This window comes from Balaenoptera physalus (assembly GCF_965194825.1).
Source record: "Balaenoptera physalus genome assembly, chromosome: 7".
NCBI lineage: Eukaryota > Metazoa > Chordata > Mammalia > Artiodactyla > Balaenopteridae > Balaenoptera > Balaenoptera physalus.
The window spans coordinates 23950963-23971778 of record NC_138886.1 but is presented as its reverse complement, the minus strand read 5'-3'; the positions used below and the strand labels follow the sequence as shown (position 1 = coordinate 23971778).

Genomic DNA, 20816 nt, shown 5'->3' with positions numbered 1-20816 from the left:
TTGCCTCTTAACACACTAATGTGCTGTATAAAGCATGTCCAGTGTTTCTTAAACATTTTGAAAATACTGTAGCCAACCCTGGGTATCCATGGATACAACCAAGCACAGATCGAATTAAATCCGGGGATACGAAGGGCCAACCATACTTAGCCATTTTACGTGAGAGACTTGAGCATCCATGGATTCTGGTATCTGTGAGGGTCCTAGAACCAAGCCCCCTTGGGTACCGAGGGATGACTGTACTCACTGAAGACACCACCGCAGTTTTTTCTCCAAGTACAGACTAACCTTCCCTTCTTGCCTTGGGCAATGGAGGACCACCAGACTCTCAGGGAGGCCAGCTGCCTCTGAAGACCCAGCAGAAAGTGGCTTCCTGCCAGCAGGAAGGGGGTCCCCTACTTAAGTGAGGTGCTAGGGGCTGAACTTTTTCAACTGTTCGCCCCACTTGCAAAGCACAGCCGCTAACTCGATTCTGTGAGCCATCTACTGTTGGCTCACCTGGCAAAGCCATGGCAAGGAAGGCTGCTCTTGGATCACCATTATTTGCTACTTTTAACATTTCGCTGCAAAATAAAAAGTGCCCCAGGATGATACATCTTTGTATGTCTCACGGAGGAGTTTCAGGAAGAACCGATGTGCAATGCCTAGGGGTGAGTAGGGCTAGAAATTACTTAAATCGAACTGGGCTTGAGGAAGTGAATTCTCAGTTGAGTTTTAATGAACTTAAATAGCCACCTGTGTGTGGCTGTATTGGCCTGTGAAGGTCTAGATGCTCTAATTCCATGGTGGGGAAGGAACATGGAATTATAGACCACAGAAGGAAGATCTGACCTAGGACCTGTAATCAGGCTTCTCAGAACCCACATTTGCCCAAACTCTCTTCTCCTTTCACCAAAGTGACAGAGCCCCATAGTGTGATGATGAAGGCTGATAATGTGCTATTTGCCCAGCTGGCCTGGAGGTCCCTGAAAGCAAAGGCTTGTCTAATTCACCTTCACATTCCCTCAATGAGCAGCAAACGGTGTACAAAGTGTGGTGCAGGACTCGGCAATGAGCGTAGCCCTTTAAGACGTCCATATACCACTGGACAGAATTCATCTCTCCTCCACCCAGCACCTGGAAATGTACTGTATCTGTGCTGCCCAATATGGTAGCCACTACCTATGTGGTTCTTTAGCACTTGAGATGAGGCTTGTGTGACTGAGGAACTGAACTTAAATTTTATTTTATTTTAAATAATTTCAATCTGAATAGCCACATGTGACTAGTGGCTACTGTACTGGACAGGGAAGGTCCAGAAGCTCCACAATTCCATGATGGATTTGCAAACCACAGCAGGAGGATCTGACACGAAGGGTGTGACTGGGCATCCCAGAGCCCTCGGTCAGTTCCCTAAACCCTCCTTCTCCTTTCACCAAAGCGACACAGCCCCTGGCAGACTCAAACTGGCTCAAGTCATGCATGCCTGCACTCCTGCCTTTGTAGACCTAGAATTGCAAAACCAGCGTCACGCAAAGGAACTTACACCCTTCCACTGTAACCTCAACGAGGCTGCAAGTTGGAGCAAGAGACAGTGATCATTTCAACAAAAGCATCATCCAAGCTCAGGTCACAAGGAAATAATGACCAGACGATTATTTAATCAGAGGTGTTAAGAACACAGATAAGCTGGAAGCTATGTTTACTGTGGTCAGGGACAGCAGAGAGGTAGCAACCTCACACTTAAGGGTGATGTGAGATCTGTGATTCACCTGTGATGCCTAGAGTACAATCGGGATGCATTTAATGCTTTAATCCTAGTAGCTAGAGTGGTAAAAATTTACAGATTAACTGAAGTGCCTTCTTGCTAATCCTTTGCTATTAGGGGAAGCGTTATATGTTTCTATATTTTGGGCACAGCATGGGACTTAACTGAATGGATACTCAATGACCATGGTTGACTTCCTAATAGGTGATCCATTCCTATAATACTTTATGTCATTTAATTTACGATCTATGTCTTGTCCACTTCAAAAAACGATTTGAGATAGCTCACTCTAAAATGTGCAGATACGGTAGAACAGTGAATTCATTAAAACAAGAGAAAAAATAAGACCCATTAATAAGGCAAGGAAGGAAGAGCAGGGACTAGATCAGAAACCTGAGCTGTGGGAAGCTAATGCAATTGGGCCCAACATGCAGCTCTGAGCTCCCTGGTAATCAAGTCAAACAGGGAACTACTGAATTAGATATTATCTTACTGAATAATAAAAGGACTCAAGCCAGTATTTTCGGAGAGACATATTTTCTCCTGACCCTGAAATGTGAAGGGAGTTTGTCACATTAAAAAAGGAAAGTGGGGACATAAAAGAATTTGATGCACACTGTCCTTGACAAAAACTTAACAAAGAAAATCAGAGATGTTCTCCGAATGTTTTTTCTTTATACTGACTATTCATTAAAAACAAAAAGAACAAAAACCTGAGGACATAATGTGGTTCTGAGAAGGCTTTCTGTGGACAGCTAGAAAATAAGCACATCTCCAGTGATGCGGAATCCTGCAGTGGTCAAACTCTGACAATCTAGAGAAATGCTACTATAGTTATCATGTCTACAACCTCTGGAGTATGCAATGGCTTAAACTGGGCTTTGCTCATGAACTGGCGAGAACACTATTCAGGAGAGCTAACAAGCGTGTGGACAGGACGTCACTGTTGCTGACAAAAAGCAGGGCAAGCTCTTGACCCCAGGCACACAGCTTGTCTTCCTGTCGGGGAAGGGAGAGCATGATGATGTTTGCCCTGGCAGAGAGCACCCCGGGGAGCTGGCTGCAGGCTCCAGCCCTTGCCTCCTCTTAAACGGCCATCGGGCCATTGAGCAAATTCCTCAACAGCCCAAACAAGCAGACGCAAAGAAAGAGAGGAACACAAGTTTCTTACTCTCGGTGTGGGCTTCGGTTCTGAGAAATCTCAGAATCGCTGTCTTTAGGGGACAGGGAGCCCTTGTAGGTGTAAAACACATCTTCAGTTTCAGTGATGTATGTCATTTCGTTCACAAGGTTGTCTGCGGAAGAGTGTCGTGGCTTTCGGACTTCGTGCCGGAGTCGAGGACTTCGCCTGGTGGGGAAAGGTTCAGTGTGAAGTGCTGAAAGCAGATTCTACTTAGGAATTTTATCAGACATCAGTGATCTAACTTTGTGCTCTGACCCTTCTAAGGATGCCTTTGCTGATGCTGTTGGAACTTAAGAGCCAGTTAACCCATTACTACACTAGAACCCACCAAGGGCCACATGGTCCCAGATATTCTTAGCCCAGTGGTTCAGCTCCTCAGCTTTATCAACAGGCAGATGAGACTGGTTTTTGCTCTTTGGCAAGCTGTTGAGCGTTGATGTAGGGGGAGTTATTTTTCCAGGAGGACTCAAGCTCGCAATGTGTAAACAGGCTTTATTGACTGCTCATCAGACAATTTTTCTGATTCATTTGTATGGTATAAATAAGGGTTTAGAAGCTAAAGTAACTTTTTCGGCAGACTTATTTCAACTACATCCCCTCATGCGAATCTCACTTGATCCAAGAAGAAATGTTTGCTTTTTAAAATATATCTCTTATGTGGTATTAGATGGGCATAGCCCCAGCACCGCCCTGTCACTCCAATAGCAGCAGTAGCTGTGTGACATGAGGCAAGTCACACCACCTCTCTGAGCCTCAGTTGCACCTACCTGGCTCCTGAAAATGAATCAAATGAAGCAATGTTCCCAGGATGCCTGGGGTGACACCTGGGGCAGCACCTGGGCATCGGCTCCTGCAGTGGGTGATCCCAGGCTGCTGAGCTTTCTAAATTTCATTTTCCCTGTTTTTCCATCTTCCGCGTCTTTGTTAGCCATTTCTCCTTGGGACTGTCAGAGCCTCCACTATTTGCACTCCCCTTGGGCCCGGATAATCAATAACACTGTGTCCAAAGCAGAGTAGAAAGGTTTGTGATTCCTCAGAAGAGGACCTATAAATAGCAGTAAGAGCTACGGTCCACTGGCGTGGCAACACCAACTCCAGCTGTTCTCCTGGATGCTGTCCTGACCTCTGCTCTGGGGCCCTGGCACGGCTGCCTAAGAGACTTTCAGACAAATTAAGCTGCTACTTTATAGCATAAATTTACTACTATGGGATGAGTGCCTAAATCTAGGAAACCAAGAACCAATCTACTCAGTCATATTATGATTTCCAACACTAAACACCATCACCATCCCTGCTCAGAGCATTAGGCCCCAGTGGAGGGCCCTTACCCAGCGGCCCTGCACAACAGCTCCTTTTTTTGCCTGCATGTTAGAATGTTCCTTAGTCCTGGTAGCTCACTCCTCGAGAATTAATTTACAGGTGCACCCTATCATGAAATGAACAGAAAGCCATACCCTTATTTCAGGGTGGAGCTGGGGCAATGTTCCTGGCTTGGTTTCCCCTTCTGATGATACCTGGCTGTTTTGAAGGCATTCACAAAATGGCCTGATGTCTTTGAGGAACATTATAATAAAATAACAATAACAACAATAACAAAAACAACAATAACAATCATTCTACCTGATCCTTTTTGTATGGCTTACAAAGCACTTGTACATTATGTCATTCAATCCCTTTACAGATGGAAAGACTGAGACCAGAGAGGTAAACAAACTTGTTAACGAACTGGAGAGTCAAAATCTGAGTCCGGGTCTTCCAGTTACAAACCCACTGCCCTTCCCACTTTGCCAAACTGCCACTTCCTTCTTTTTAAGCTGAGTCCATCATCTTAAAAGTTGGCAGCCTACTTTCCTACGTGCATTTGCTACTGTTGCAGAGGGTCACACGTCCTTACATCAGTTGTATTACATACCTTTACTATGTTTTCTCAAAGTTTATTCTGTTTGATATTAATGGGAAACGTGAGATTAAATAAAGTTAAACATGCTTCTTTATCACAGGACTTCTCAAAACCTGAATGTGCTAATTTCAAGAGCAGCATTTCAGTAAGCTGCAGTGCTCAAATTTATTTAGACCAAATAACTTTTTAAAAAAGAACATCCCAGCCTCATACACTAAAGAAAATGTTTAGCTAGACTTGTGCATTTCACAAAAATAGTTACTTCTGCAACAGTCAAACATGCAAACGTAAACTCTGACCATAGGCCACCTGTAGTTAGGTTTTTATTTTTATTGAGTTTTTAAAAGAAGTAAAGTGTTTACTGGTGGGTAATACCAAAAAAAGGAAGACATACCAGTTGGGAGTAATAGGTGGAGACCGAGACGGTAGACTCTTGGTTTCTAATTGTTCCACTGATAAAGATCTCTGCATGGCCGGGTTCCAGACCATCCCTCCAATCACTTTTTTGCAATACTGGTTATTTACAGACCTGAAAAACCAGATGTAGGTTCACTTTCTACACTGACATATTCAATGAGAAAGAAGTGACAGCATAAGTGAAACAGGTCTACACACACTCCCTCCCTGACGCATAACTGGTAAACACCTTGATGACCCCAGCAGAGGTTACCAGGAGTGGAGGTACACGGGTCAGAAGAGATTCCTTTCTGTCCTAGCTTTTCCTTATGTTATTTCTTCTCTTCGGGTGAAAAAATATTTTCTTGTCCTTACTATTTCAAGCAACAAAACTGCTTTCAGAATATAACCAAGCCTTACCAGATAGAAGGAATTTCAGGATTAACATTGAAATACAGTTCAAGTAACTTCAAGGAATTCTCACTTTACTCACACTGGCATGAGTACAAACATTAACCATCCTTCCCAGTGTTCTCTGTCATCCTAGCTGGCAGAGACCGTCACTGTAAATCACTCCGAACTCTTTAAGAGCAGACCTGAGGAAATATGCTTAGACAGCAGAGTTTCAGGCCATGTTCTCTGAATGTGCCACCCTGAAGGTTACTTTCAAATTTTATTTATACCTAGAGAATTTAAATCTCAGCTCTCTAGACCCCTCAGAGAATGAATTATTTGAGAGGATGGAGTTTGAAGCCAGTTTCGGGGAAACTCAGTTCTGGCATTTCTAAATTTTAAACGATGTTTTAATGTCTCATTAAAACATTTCACAACCAGCAACCCAACAAAAAACAGGACAGAAAAACCAAAAGAACATAGGTAACACGAAGCACACCCTCTAGAATATCAATGAACTAATTTTCAATGAGAAATACGGTTGTCACCCTGATCAAAACGCTCACAGCAGCGTCACCACGAGAATCTACATCACAAACCAAATTACCGTTGATTGAGAGCACAGCATCGGAATGAGGGGAGCAAGCTGGATGATTCAAAGGTTTAATGTAGCAGCTCCCCAAAGTATGCGTCACAGGTTATTAATAGGTACTCTTTGGAAAAAGAAGTGTTCCATTGTCCCATAAGCTTGGAAAATACCAAACAAGTTTCTTTTACATGGAAGCTTTCAGAGGGCCCAATATGCAAATGTATAACGGTATCTCTAGGGGTTGGGCAAATCACGTAACCTAAGCCTCAGTTTCTCCATCTATGAAATGGAGAGAATGAGAGATGAGATTTGCCAGTATGCTGAAGCTGGTATTGGTGGTCAAGAACTGCTGACCTGTGGCCACTGAGCCACCCACCATGTCCCAAGTGATCCCTAGTGGCAGGTTAAAAATGGCTGCAAGTTCTCTGACTCTTGAACCCAGGCTGGCCTGTGACTGCTTTGACCAAGAGTAGCTGTGCCAGGTATGGGCCTAGCCTTTAAGATGACCGGCCACCTCTGCCTTAGGCTCTTGCAGTTCTGAGCCTCTGTGTAAGAAATCCAACTACCCTGTGAGAGGCCCTGAGAACACACAGAGAGGGCAGGGGTCCAGATGAGTCCAGCCTTCTAATCTTCCATCAAGGCACCCGGTGTGGGAGAGAAGTGGTCCCGGACCCTCAGCCCAGCCCGGCCACCAGCTGCATCTCACTGAGAAACCCTAGTCTACATACTGCATGGAGAGGAAGGATCATCCGGCCACACCCTTCCCGAATGCCTGACCCACAAGATCTTGAGAGATAATAAAATGGTTACTGCTTTAAGCCACCAAAATAGGGGTAGTTTTTTCTGCCACAAGGGAGAACCAAAAAAAAAAAAAAAAAAAATCCTCTGTGTTGTCTGCATTTTACAGATGAAGAAACTGAAGAAGCAAATTAAATTAAAACTGATGTAGATCAGATTTGAACCCAGCCTTCCGTAAGAGAGTCCAAGCTTTTAGTTGCTCTCAATGCCACTTCTCAGCTCACCAAGAGGATTAAGTCCAACTAAAGTAAATGCTACATTCCAACAAGTTATGTTTACGGCATGTTCAGAAATAGAGCTATTGAATGTGTAAAAATACTGGACAGTATTAGAAGCCAAAAACTTAGAAAATATATTTGCTCTTGGTTCATCAGAAGCTTAGAGAGAGCATTTAGCACCATAAATATCAATACTATCACTGATACTAACAGACATTTACTACTTATTCAATTGAGAAAGCTATCCACTGATTACCATGTAATAGGAAAGTCACTGGAATAGTCTGATACAGTCCCACATATCAGATAATGGCTCAGACAGGGGCACCATTTTTAGTAAGAGCCACATCAATTAAAATAAAAATCACAAAAATAACTTTTCCAACCAATTTAGAAAATAATTTGATATGGAATTTCTGCTACGTCTTATATTTAAAAGGCAAGTATTTATAATACATCTTGTATTCTACATCTTAGAATAAAAACATATACAAAAATATAAACTGCATGAGAATACACTGTAATCTAAAAGCTTGAAATTTATAGATTTATTTTCTAGTCATTATTTTGAATATCATTCCTACGGATAATAGCACACATGGAATTGCTGTAAGAATTAAACATATAAAAAAAAAAAGAATGAAGTATAATGAAGTATGTGCATGGAACAAAGTAAGCACTCAGTAATCGTCAACTATATAATTATTACTGTTACTATCTTGTGATTGCTGGATGTAGTATATGCCAAAGTCACCTGACTCTGGAAATCTTTATTTCTGCTCACTCATTATTATAGAGCATCTTATGGAATTAATGTTCAGTGGGAGAGGCTGTCTTAATGGCACCAAGATGACCCTGAGTCACAGCCTTGTGCTTCCCTGGGTGTGACATGACGGAGCTGTTCCAATGCTGGCTGCCTGGGGGGCTCTGAGTGTTAAGAGTTGAGCAGGCAGAAGCGAGTGACAGGAATAGGAGAAGTGCCTGCGTGTGTGGAAAGACACACTGCGGCCCCAGCAGACTTTCACCCATGGTTCTAGATCCACCAGCAGCTCTGGCCCCAGGGCCTGGGGCCCCTGGGCAAAGACGTCCCTCCCCCGAGGATGTTTACTCGCCAGGGGTGACCAGGACATGTTTATTTCTCAGCCTAGCGTGGAGACTGTCCCTAAAGCATACTCACTTTTTGGGGTTCCTAGAGCCCAGAGTCCAGTACTGAGACAGAACATTCTTTTCCTGAGGTAGTAGCTTCTTTGCCTGAAAGAATGTATGGTGCTCGACACAGGATTTCCATAAGTTTTTGCAAGATCGGTAATTTAACATGTTGAAGGCCACTATGTGTTCCCTGGATTCAGTCTGGGAGGAAAAACACAGTAGAGATTTCATCTACACAGATGTAGGAGCAGGGTCTCAAGCATTTTATGCCCACATCGGTGGTTATCAAGTAAGAGACGATGGACAGCAGAAAACTGGTTTCAAAATTCCTTAGGCCACAAAAACAGGGTTCTAAGAGTATTCAACAGCAGGAGTTGTTAACCATCTTTATGAACGTGGTAATAAAGATGACCAGGGTCTACTCTTTATCATCATCTGTGGTCTTTCATGAACGCTTTCATTTCACACCTGCCTACATTTCTAGGTCGGATATATTTGGAGCATCCAGATAAGGGCTGTCTGATACATTCCTTTCAAAATTTAGCTCTGGGAAAAATCTCTCCCCTGAAGAAATCATCTTTCACCTATCAAATGACAGGAATCTTATAATGCTTTGGGTTTCTCTATTTGCTTTCCACAAAGAGAGTTAGATCTAGTGCTTGCTTATAAGAATCATTTTGATCATTTGCTCTATCTCCATTCTACCTGAGTTCAGGTTTTCTGTTCTCATGTTAAATTACCATCCTGTGCACTTTTACGGCACCTTGAATTTTGCATCTGGGGCTCGGGAGACCCAGATTCTAGTCCTAGTTTTCTCTGAGCTTTAGTGCTCTCAGTCCTAAGAGTTCATTGTGATGTGGAGCCATTTTAGGTACACGTTATCTTTGGAAAATTGGGAAATGACGTAGTGACAGTAAGTGAAAAATATGCAGCCTAACAAGACAGAGAGTGTGGTGTCGTGGGAAGAGCGGGCATCTCAGATTCGTAACGACCGGTTCAAATTCCAGCTCCTCCACTTCACTAGCTGTGGGTTCTCTCACCTCTAAGTTGCTCTTCTCCATGTGGAAAACCAAACTGAGTTATCTGGGGAGCTCTGGACTCCTCCTATGAGACATGTACGCAAGGCCACCGTGCATCTTAAACACATCAAGGGGAGGAACGGACCTTGCTGACTTTTCTTGCTACTCTGCAGTGGGCTCGGCCAGGTGCTTTGACCAATGGCACTGCTATCTAAATCTGATGATTCCCTGAGAACTGGGCATGGTTGCGTTCCTGTAAACAAGGTAACTCAGACTAGAGGAGGTTAAGTAACCCGCCCAGCCGGTGAGTGGAAGAGCTAGGATCTGAACCCAATGTCTCTGACTCCAAAGCAAGTGACTTCCTCAGCCAGATAAGCAGAGTGAATTAACACAGAAAACTGCGGGGCCCTCCGGACTCTGAGGCCCACTTTCTTTCCACCGTTTGCAATGCTCTTTCTTCCCTGTTAACACGTACGACAAATTCCTTCACCTGCTGAAGGACTAAGAGCTGAATTGGCTAAAAACACAAGAACAAAAGCAAGCATAGGTACAACTCACCTGTTTTCGTCGCTGATGTATAAAGAATTTTTTCCTTTTGAAAGAAATTTTTAGAATGTTCACCCTGCAAAAAAAGTAGAACACAACACAAAAGCAGCACATCAGGAAGCAGCCAGGTCGCAGCGGGCGCCTCTTGGCGTGTGTTCTCTAGTCCACGATCGTGATGGCTGGGGGCTCTCGGCTTCCTAGACTTTGCTTCGGCGCAGAAAGGATGGCAGCCCCATCACTTCGGCCAAAGACTAAGTAGTTGACTGAAGCTGAGTATCACATCCGGGCCCCTGGTTTATGATGTAGCTCTTAAATAACAAGGACCATGGGCAATGCGCTCTCTTTGCTGTCAGCTGCTTTTGTGATACTGCAGCTCCGCTAGAGCTGGTGCATACCTGGGGAAGACAGCTGAGGGCAGTGTGGAGCAGCAGAAGGAGGACAGACAGACCTGGGTCTGCGTCCCAGCTGCTTCGCAAACTTAACAGCCGTGTGTCAAGTAGCCTCTCTCTTGTTTGCATAGTAACACAATTATAGCCACCATTAACAGCCTTTTTTATACTTAAAGCTTTACAAGCAGCCCCTCTACTAAGCCTTGCAGTAGTCCTGAAAAGTACGTATCATTATACCCAGCTTTCAGATGAGGAAACTGAGGCTGGGAGACAGCGCTTAAGTGCTCAAGATCATTCAAACCAGGAATGCTTGGAGCCAGGATCCGAGCTTGTGCTCTTAAGTCCTCCACCATGGAGCCTTCTGAACAGTGGGGACTGCACTGCCTTTCTCAGATTTGTGAGGATTCAAGTCTGCTGGATCCCCTCTGAGTTTTTAGACCAGAACTGGGCACTTGATAAAACTTCAATTAGTAACTAAGGAACTGCCCTGAAAATACAGCTCCTGCCCAGAGGAAGTTCTCTGAATCCTGGCTAATGTGCCGCCCAGGAAGGATTCCTTAACTCCAAAACCTGCCTTGTGTTGTTTTATCCAGGTTTCACACGGTATCCCAAACCATAGGGTGACTGGGGAAGAAGGGGATGCTGATAAAAACCAAACCAATTTTCCCAAGTACTGAATCTGGATTAATTGTACAGGTCAGAGGTAAAAACTTGGGAGAAAGTCTCTGTCCCTTCTTTAGAAATAAAAGTTTAAAATTAGAGTTATCATTACTTTTGTTCAGCATATTTTTAAAGCATGATTCAGAAAATAATTAGAACCGGTTTGCACTTACCAAGGATAGAAACTTGTGCAAATATATTTTCGGTACACAGCGATGCCCACGGAAGCAATTCCAATCATTAGATCTAAATTGTGCAGATCCTGTAAGAAGGAAGATCTCAGATTCACAGCGTGTTACTGTCATGCTTATGCCCTCTGGTAACTCAAGCACCCACGCTTTTATAAATAGCACTACATATAAGCTCCAAAAGGAAAATTACAGAAAACAGGCAAAAATCTCCTCTTAACAGATACTTAAGATCCAAGTACTTAGCACCAAATTCTTCTAAGGTGAAAATACATTGCCTGACAGCAACACCTGGGTTCTGCCAATTTACAAAGTTACCACCAGGCAAGCTCATTCATTCCACAGAATCATAGAAATGAACATTTGCCTTTACATTTTCAACAATTAGTATCAGACACCATATTAAAATCAGAAAAGCCTCGTGCCCCGCACAGCTTTAAACAAATCTCAACTCCCATCACTGAAGAGGCTTTAGCTATTAATATGAAGTGTAGAACTGCTGATTCTAAATCCAATGAAAAATAAAACATGGCTTATAAGTCCAATATAGTCAACATTTATTAAGAGCCCATGTGCTAGGCATTGCCATAGATAATGAAGATAATAAAAGGAAGATACGGCGACTACAAGATGTTTTAAATCCATTTGAGAATGAAAATTTTAAAATAAACAGTTCCTTCCCTTGAGTCATCTATATCCCTATTTACCCAATCAGATACTCGTAATTTTAAAGAAGGGGCAGAGTTACCACTGGATGTGAACCTTAGGTTTGCCACTTACTAGCTGTGTTGGTTTGGGCTACTGGCCTCAGTTTTTCCTTTTGTACAATAAGGATTGTCGAACCCACCTCTAAGAGTTTTATCAAGCTGAACTTAGAGAATATAAGAACGTATTGGCATGCGGTAGGTATAAAAAACGTTCAGCCCCTTCACCTCTCAAGAGACAGTGGGACAAATCATTTATGAACAGTGGTGTGAACATGGGGAGTTGGAGAAACTGGACGAAGAAAACACTGCTGATACTGTTGTGGAAAGTCCAGAGAGTAATCACTATTGGGCACCCAACTGAAATCACATGCTTAAAGCAAAACCAAACTGGCAAGTTGAAAACCAGGGTTGCATTAAACATGATACTTGGGATCAGAATATAGGGAAATATTAAGCAGGTGGGACAGAAAATTAGCACACAAAATAAAAATCAAGTGCAGAATAAGGAAATAAATGAATGCTTTGGGTGGGCCAGTGACGTGGGTCTCAAATCTCCTGGTTCTGTGGTCATCACGGTAGCATGGACAGTTACTGTTCGCTAAATTCCCGTGCCCATCTCCAAACCTCCCAGCTTGTGGAGCAGGACGGTATGATTAGTCTTGGCTGATGAACAACGAGCAGAAGTGATGAGTCCCCTCCGGGCCGAATCATTTAAGAGCTGGTGTGCAGCCCTCCAACCTCCTCTTCCCTTGGGACAAGCATGAGGCCACATGTGAAGATGGTGAAGCCACCAGACAGAAGCAGCCTAGGCTGCCAAATCACTGCATGGAGGAGGGCTGCCCTGGAGAGCCACCGGGACCCATATAGCCTCTGAACTACTGAGAAATAAGTTCTGTGATATCAAGTTATTGATTTTCAGGGGGTTTTGGTTGATGCAGCATAGCCAAGGGTAACCCAACTCCCTCTGATACCACGGGGGTGTCAGGCAGACAGGTAATCAACTGGCCTCAGGACCTTCATGAGATCGTGGGGGTGGGGGGAGCACAGATCAACTCAGGCAGAAGTAAAGCCCACTTCACCACTGAAGAAAGGGCTCCACAACATTCTACCAGACAGAACAGTATTTGCAAGTGGAATAAAAATTAAGTCAAGTCCCAAAGTTGATGTTTTGTAAGATCCGTACCTTTTTCCTACTTTATTACCTATGTTATATCCTGTACACTGCACAGTTAGGGGACTGAAGTAAGACAAAAGAAATGAAAGTGTTTCTATGAATTGCAAAAATATTATTTAAATGTAAACTTTGGTAATTTACTCAACTCCCCTGAGCCTCAGTTTTCTCACCTGTAAAATGGGGTGATTAGAACACATTTCCCAAGGTTGCTATAATCTTTAAATGAGACCTTATGGTCACATATGAAAGCATCTGGAACAATGGCTAGTATGGACTAGGTGTTCAACCAATATTTGCTTCCTCTGGATATGATGTGGGCCAATTACAGGGAGAAAATGTAAAGGTCAGATGCCAATTAGACAGTGCTGGGGTCACACACTGAAGCCATTACTTGTGCTACATGACCTTTGATAAGTCCCTGAGTATCAGTTTCCCCATCTATAAAATGGAGGTAATGACAACACTTACCTCATGGCATTACAGTGGGAAATAAATAAGCTACTGTGTCTCGCAGTTAGAAACGGCTCAGCAGATGATAGATATTAATCAATTTTACTTAAAAAGTCACAACCAATTCAAAATACTTGATTTTCATAATCATGCCATCATAATAGAAAACTATCATATTTGAGTACATAATTAGCTCTAATTTGAGCAGCACTGAGATTAAATAGTAGAAACCCTGGCTCATTAAAGAGCCACTTGGAAAATGGAACGCTATACATTTTTCACCTCTTTAACCATGAGATGGTCTTACAAAAATTACTTGTTTCTAACCCCTGTGACCCCCACAAAAGTAAAAAGTCTTCAAGTATGACAGCAAACATGAAAAAAACCAAGTGGATAAATAACCAGCAAAACTCAATATTACTTTATAAACCTTTCAGGTATCTTTAAAAAAAAAAAAAAAAAAAGGTCTTTTTATTATACTGGAAAAGAGATAGTTTCAAAGAAGCTTTCAGATGTTCAGAAATTAAAATTAAAATAACTTTTGAACTACACCATGCTGAGGGTACCTACCCTACCACTGTGCAGCTCCACTCCATAGAAGTCGAGGGTCCGTGCTATGTTGATAAAGCAAGATTCCGCTTCTGATTGTTTTAGCCCACTACAAAGGCAGAGAGAAGATGCAGAGTTCACCCAGTAAACAGAATATTAACTCCGATTTTTAAAATTAACACAAATCTAAATATATTGATACCATTACTATAAGGTTATTAAATGCCTTATGTTATTCATCTTAAACAATCAAACCCCAAATGCTAGTAAACCACATTTTTCTTCTTTTCCACTGAATATGACTTCATCTAGCCCTCTCGTTCCTCTATTAAAAAATACCTCACATTTAGTAGGTTCTCAACATTCAGAGATAAAGACTGTCACCTTCTGGAATTCCCACCCTACCTTTTCCAAGTCCCTAAATTAGTACGTGCTCTTTAGGTCTTTCTGCCTTTATCTATCCTTTTAGCAGCAGCCTCAAACTTCCAAACGTCACTGTACTATTTTAGGATGCTGGCTCCTGCCTGGACAGCAGTTCTGGGAGAGGATTGGCAGTGCCTTTTTGAAGGGACACTGGTTGCTTAGGCCTTTGTTTCTATGGCCTTCCTGAGAATGTAAGGTCCCTTGAGACCTGGCCTTCTCGGTCAGGGTGGCCCTTATTTGACCTGGACTGGAGTCACTGCAGCTTTAAGTGAAAGGAGGCAAGGGAAGAGGAGGCCAGAATCGGGCGAATCTGCTGGAGTGGAGGCTTGGCCCGAGGCAGCTGAGGAAGGCTGGTGCTCCCTTCTGGAAGGAAGGTGGTTTCCCCAACTGAACCCAGAGAGGACGGGGATTCACCCAGCCTGTCAGCACCTATGTCTCTCTGCCTGTCTATTCAAAACCACCTGAAGGAACGGCTTGTTTCATTAAATATGGGAAACTGTTAAAAGGTTTGCCTGGTAGGGTCAATCTGTGGGGCAGTCAGATTTAAAATGGGCATTTCCTTCAGGAACTAACGGATTTCAATGACATCCTGAAAAAGAACGCAGCAAATTATCCTGAACTCTCATAGGATTTCACACTTTACAGAAATGCTAGTTATGCCAGATATATTTGCCATCATAAGAGCTCAAAGGTTCACAAACCCCCGACATCTTGAAAGAAGATTCATAAGCAAAAGCAAGAGAAGACAACATCAAACCCAAGGGGTCATGAGGTCTGACAGTGCCCGACCTGAGTTCCCAAAGTAGGTCACCCGCCCCTCCTCTCACCTGTGCTGCTCATGGAGCGCCTCCACCTTTGCTAAAAAGTCCTCATTCTGATCCGGTATGAACTGACTATCAGAAAGATAGCCCGGAGGATGAATGGAAGAATCACGGTCTCCAAAATGAGCTATCAAGACAGAATGAGGGGAAAGCACGTTTTCAATGCGGTCTGTATTTGCAAGCATCTGTAGCATCACAAGAAAAAACATTCATTGGAAACACTCTCCCAAGAAGTTCTGCTCCCACGTGAACCTGAGCTTCTCATTAGCTCCAGAGTCCACACTTATCACCTGATCCCTGCAGGCTAAGTACTGCCGTGCACGCTCCAGCCACAGCCTGTCTTCCTAAGGCGCCACCAGGAGGAAAGGGGGAGCCTGTTCCAATCTAGGTTCTATTCTAATCCCACACCTGTTCCATACTGTGGCCAGCACAGCATTGGCGCTCATACCCCTGGCTAAAGAAAAACAAGAGAAACCACTCAGAAAAATGTCTTGCTCTACATGGCAGGCACTGTGCAGGCTCTCTGTAGTATTCCAAGGTTGTTATAACACTGGACCAACCTGCTGTAAAAGATGGGTGTGGGCAGAAGAGACCACTGTCCGCATCTTGATCTACTTCCCTGGCATTCAGGGAAATGTGGAAGAAAGGAAACCAAGGAGGTGTGCAGAGGCCACGGGGGTGGGATGGGAATGGGTGAGGCTGAAGAGTCTGAGCCCTGGCACAGCTGAGGGCACGGTTCTTAGGAAGAAGGAACATTCTTACAGGAGTCGGAAGATAGGGAGACCGATGCTGGCGCTGTCACGGAAATCATGCTGGGGACCTGTAGCTGCAGAGGGAAGAGGAAGGGGGGCCTCACAGAGGGACTCCCAGGCTGGTCTTTCGGCCAAATGGCACTTCTGAGATCTGTGACTGCCATCTGCAGACAAGATTCACTGATGTCTTGGTGTGACAGGCATTCTTGAGAGTTGTGCAGTGCCCACCCTGTACAAGTGCACACAGCAGCCCTGAGAACTCAAACCATCTGGTTATCTGGACTCTTGAAGAGACTGGGAAAAAGGACCCTGTGTGGGCAGCCAAGGATCTGGCTGGTGGGACCGAAGGACACTTGCTTCCCTTCTCCAAGACTGTCCTCCCACCTGCTACAAAAATAGGAGTGAGGAAGACTATTCTAGCTCTGATGGGCACTTAATCTAGTATTCTGTTTTCTTGACAAACAAAAAAACCCTATTTCATCTTTTTCTTAAAAATATCAACCTTGATATTTCCAAAGGTTTTAATAAATTCTTTTTGCAGCTGGCTTCAATGTCAGGAGGCTTCTAAGGACTCATGATTGTTTGAGTAGCCATTCAACAGAGAAGATTTCTAAATCAAATGATTCCTTCTCTGTCTCAAGGGCAGGGGTTGGGGAAATCTTGGTCATGCTTTATAGTCAGTCCCAGAAGGGAAGGAGAGGAGTGAGGTAGTTGCTTAGGTGAATTTCATCCCAAAGTTGAAAAGTCAGATGCAAGGGAATCTTTCTTTACATCTACTCAGCCTGGGGCTCACCCTCCTCAACCGCCATCACACACAAGGGCTGCTCTTTGAGATCTGTGCTGTAATGAAGGGATCTGTGTCCTCCTTACACTGTTCCTTGAGGGCTGGGAGTGGGTCAGACTCATCTTTCGGGCCTTGTGCCCAGGCATGGCACATAGTAGCTGCTCGGGTGCTTGGAACTCACCTGTAGAGAGGCTACTGCAAAGTTCAGTTTTGGAAGGGGAAAAGGGCAGAAAGCCAAGTGACCTACACATACAGACTTGGTCATGGGTGGACCACAGGCCATGAAGGCCAGCCAAATGTGGCTAAGCTGTGAACAGGAGTGTCAAGGCTATATGAGGTAAGCACAAGTGTGGCTTACAGGTGAGTTTGTGCATGGTGAAGTGTACCACAATGCATTTACAGGAAGTAATTTAGATGCCCCGACACTGGGTCCCCAATGAAGAAAGCCCGAGAAAGCCTTAGAATCACCTCATCCAAACTGTGCATGTTGAAGGAGAAGAAACTTGAGGTCCAGAGATGAGAAGGGACCTACCCCTATCACAGAGCTATTTTTCAGCAGTCAAGACCAGAACCTGGCTAGCACTCCCACCATTCTGCCAGCCTGCTTGCCACGCCTGCGGGCTACTGCTGGCCATTTGCAGATGACAGTGGTCATGTCCCCAGACGGCAACCAAATGCAGCAAATGACTTTCTTGAGCCTCAAGGCAGAGTCCTATTAAATTTTACACTGTTGGTTGCATCAGCTCATGGAGATCTTCTTGGATCTTGACTTGGTCATCCATCATATGAATGAACAGTCCTAACCCCTGTGCCTTTCTGCAAACATGAACAGCAACGTTCTCTTTTTAGTCAAGTCACTGACAAATGTCTGAACTTAACACAAGACCACCAGTGAACCTCCCTGTAGTGTGGTTTTCCCTTGAAATCTTAGTCGGCTACTCTGCAATGAGCTGTGTTAACCACTAGGGGGAAACAAAGTTAAACAGTCTTTGGAAACCATCTGCAAAGCACAGGGCGGTTTCCACGTTGTATTCAACGACCAATGACATCATCCCACTAGATGCTCTTGATAACCTAGTGACAGGCCTTAACTTTTATCCCCATTAAACAGATAAGGAAATGAAGACTCAAGGAAGGAACCTGCCCACTGCTGCTCAGGCTGGTAACTTGGAGCCTAGACCCTGATCACAGCCCATCTTCTTTATCTACTTATGACACGCCCTAAACTCCAGAGTAACATGCTTTTCTGTTTGTGGGGAAGCAACACATGAGAAAGCTAATTATAGCAGAAAGAAAAGGAAATAAACACTTATGTGGGAAATACCTTGTCTTTTAAGTCCCATACATTCTTCTGGCTAATATTTTATATTTTGCAGGAGAGAGTGTATGTCTCAGGTACTCAAATGTATGGCATATCAAGCTGTTCTGTTGGGAAAGCCCTTATTTGCTATTCATCTAACTCCAACTTGATCTTGGAGGCTCTTCTTAAGGGGTCATCACTAGGAAGCTTTTCTACACTACCTCCCCCTGCACCCTCCTTCCCCCTCCAAGGAGAACAAAGTGTATCCTCTGTGCTCATCCTCACTGCCAGCATCAGTTGGTCCATATCTGCCTGCCCACCAGGCTGCAGACCCTTTGCAGAGAGCAGCTGTGCGCTATCTGTGCAACCTGAGGCTACTGCGGAATCCACACGTGGCAGACGCTCAGAGGCCATTATAGAACAAATATGTATTTTCAAAAACTTCATTCCTGGGGACTTCCCTGGTGGCACAGTGATTAAGAATCCGCCTGCCAATGCAGGGGACATGGGTTCGATCCGTGGTCTGGGAAGATCCCACATGCTGCGGAGCAACTAAGTCCGTGTGCCACAACTACTGAGCCTGCATGCCACAACTACTGAAGCCCACACGCCTAGAGCCTGTGCTCCGCAACAAAGAGAAGCCACCTCAATAAAAAGCCCGCGCACTGCAACGAAAAGTAGCCCCCACTTGCCACAACCAGAGAAAGCCCGCGCTCAGCAACAAAAGACCCAACGCAGCCAAAAAAAAAAAAAAAAAAAAAACTTCATTCTTGGGACTTCCTTGATGGCACAGTGGTTAAGAATCCGCCTGCCAATGCAGGGGACATGGGTTCGAGCCCTGGTCTGGGAAGATCCCACATGCCACGGAGCAACTAAGCCCGCGAGCCTAGAGTCCGTGCTCCGCAACAAGAGAAGCCATTGCAATGAGAAGCCCGCGCACCGCAACGAAGAGTAGCCCCTGCTCGCCGCAACTAGAGAAGGCCCCCGCGCAGCAATGAAGACTCAACACAGCCAAAAATAACTAATAAATAAATTTATTTTTAAAAAACCCTTCATTCTTTGACCCTCATAGACCCTTGACAGGCCACCAGCAATCTTCCACCATCAAGTGCTTTCAGGTTCTTTACCCACAGATCACTTTACTTTTTATCTGGTAAGAAAATGTGCTTTGTTTTGGCTTCACTGGCTACTGGTAGGCTTGTCTTCATATCAGATGTCCCTCTGGGACAATGTGGCAAACCATATCAGATAAAATTTAGGCTTACTCTTTTTTTTTCTTTTTTTTTACTTTTTGGCCACGCCCTGTGGCATGTGGGCTCTTAGTTCCCTGACCATGGATCGAACCACTGCCCCCTGCACTGGAAGCACGGCGTCTTAACCACTGGACCGCCAGGGAAGTCCCTAGGCTTAATCTTTGATCCAGCTATTTCATATCCAAGAATTAATCTTATAGAAATATATGCACAGAAGTACGGAAAAATGTGTGTAGGTATATATTTGAGGGTGGAGGAATAAGAAACTTCTACTTAAAACTGTTCGCCTGACAACCTATGATATTATTAGCATGATAGTCACGCTCATGTTTCTACTGCAGCTAGTCTGGACTTTTTAGGTGCTCATAACTTCCTTTAGCCCCCATTCTATCAGTCCTTTGCAGAGGGAAACCTGACTACTGAAGCTTAGGAATTTTATTTGGTACTCTAAATAGTCTGTTTACAATAGGCCATTCTTTAGACAGCTTTCTTCTGGGCACAAAATACAGTACGAGTTAAACAACACTTGCCATGAGCCAGGCATATTCTAAGAGCTTTAAGTATATTTCATCTTCACTCAACCCTATGATTAGATATTATTATCACCTCCACTTGACAGATGAAGCTGAGGCCTGAAGAAGCTCAAGGTCAGGTAGGTACAAGTGGAAGAGACAAGACCCAGGTACTGTGGCTTCAGCCTGTGCTCTCACTGACTCAGTTAACAGCGATGGTCCACTCAAGAGTTTCTACTTTTCACCTTCAGAGGTGATACTTGAACCAAGCAGTCATATTCCAAGTTATCATAATCACCATCATCACCTCCATCTTACATGTGAAAACACTGAGATTCAGAGAGGTAACACCATGTTAGAAGCAGATGGAGAGCCAGATTTAAATGGAGTTTGCATCCAAAGCTATGTCCTTTCTAGTGTTCCTGCCCTTCAAACCTGAAGCTTTAGATGTGAGCACAAAACTCGCTCTGAGATGTGGGAAAACTCACTCTCCCCAGCTGATCAGCCTGGCAGAGATAGAGTCCACTGGGTCCAGTGACTACTAAGAACACAGTTGACTGGTGACCGTGCCATTTCCTATATGGATGAGACACGGCCGGGTCTGTTCCAGATGTATCATAGGGAGAGGGGAACTTTCAGATCCACCCAAGCTTGTCACTGTGCCATCTCTTCGGAGTCTCCCACTGGGGAGAAGGAGATGTAGGTTGTACGGGGAGATGAACACTGGGTCTTGTCTTGCTAGTGAGCAGGGCCACTGCTAAAGGTCTCTCTCCTACTTGCTGGTGTCATGCAGCCACCTTGCCCTTCACCTCTCCCACATCTGTTCTTTGCTCCTGGGGAACAGGCAGGCTTAAGGCCACATCAGGAATCCCTGTCAGCATTCTCTTGCTATTTTGCCTCTTCTGAGACCAAAGCA

At 44.2% G+C, this 20816-nt stretch overlaps 1 protein-coding gene across 9 annotated transcripts in view; it reads right to left on the bottom strand.

The window, feature by feature from the left end:
* PTPN3 (protein tyrosine phosphatase non-receptor type 3) overlaps positions 1–20816 on the bottom strand; it is a 144944-nt gene that overhangs the window by 37757 nt on the left and 86371 nt on the right. For all 9 annotated transcript variants that reach the window (XM_082469130.1, XM_082469135.1, XM_082469128.1 and 6 more), the window contains 7 exons: positions 15306–15426; positions 14077–14164; positions 11161–11249; positions 9951–10014; positions 8402–8574; positions 5225–5359; positions 2919–3095 (listed from right to left, as the gene is read on the bottom strand). In XM_082469130.1, coding sequence (XP_082325256.1) covers positions 2919–3095; positions 5225–5359; positions 8402–8574; positions 9951–10014; positions 11161–11249; positions 14077–14164; positions 15306–15426 — 847 coding nt within the window. The remainder of the gene's footprint in view (positions 1–2918; positions 3096–5224; positions 5360–8401; positions 8575–9950; positions 10015–11160; positions 11250–14076; positions 14165–15305; positions 15427–20816) is intronic.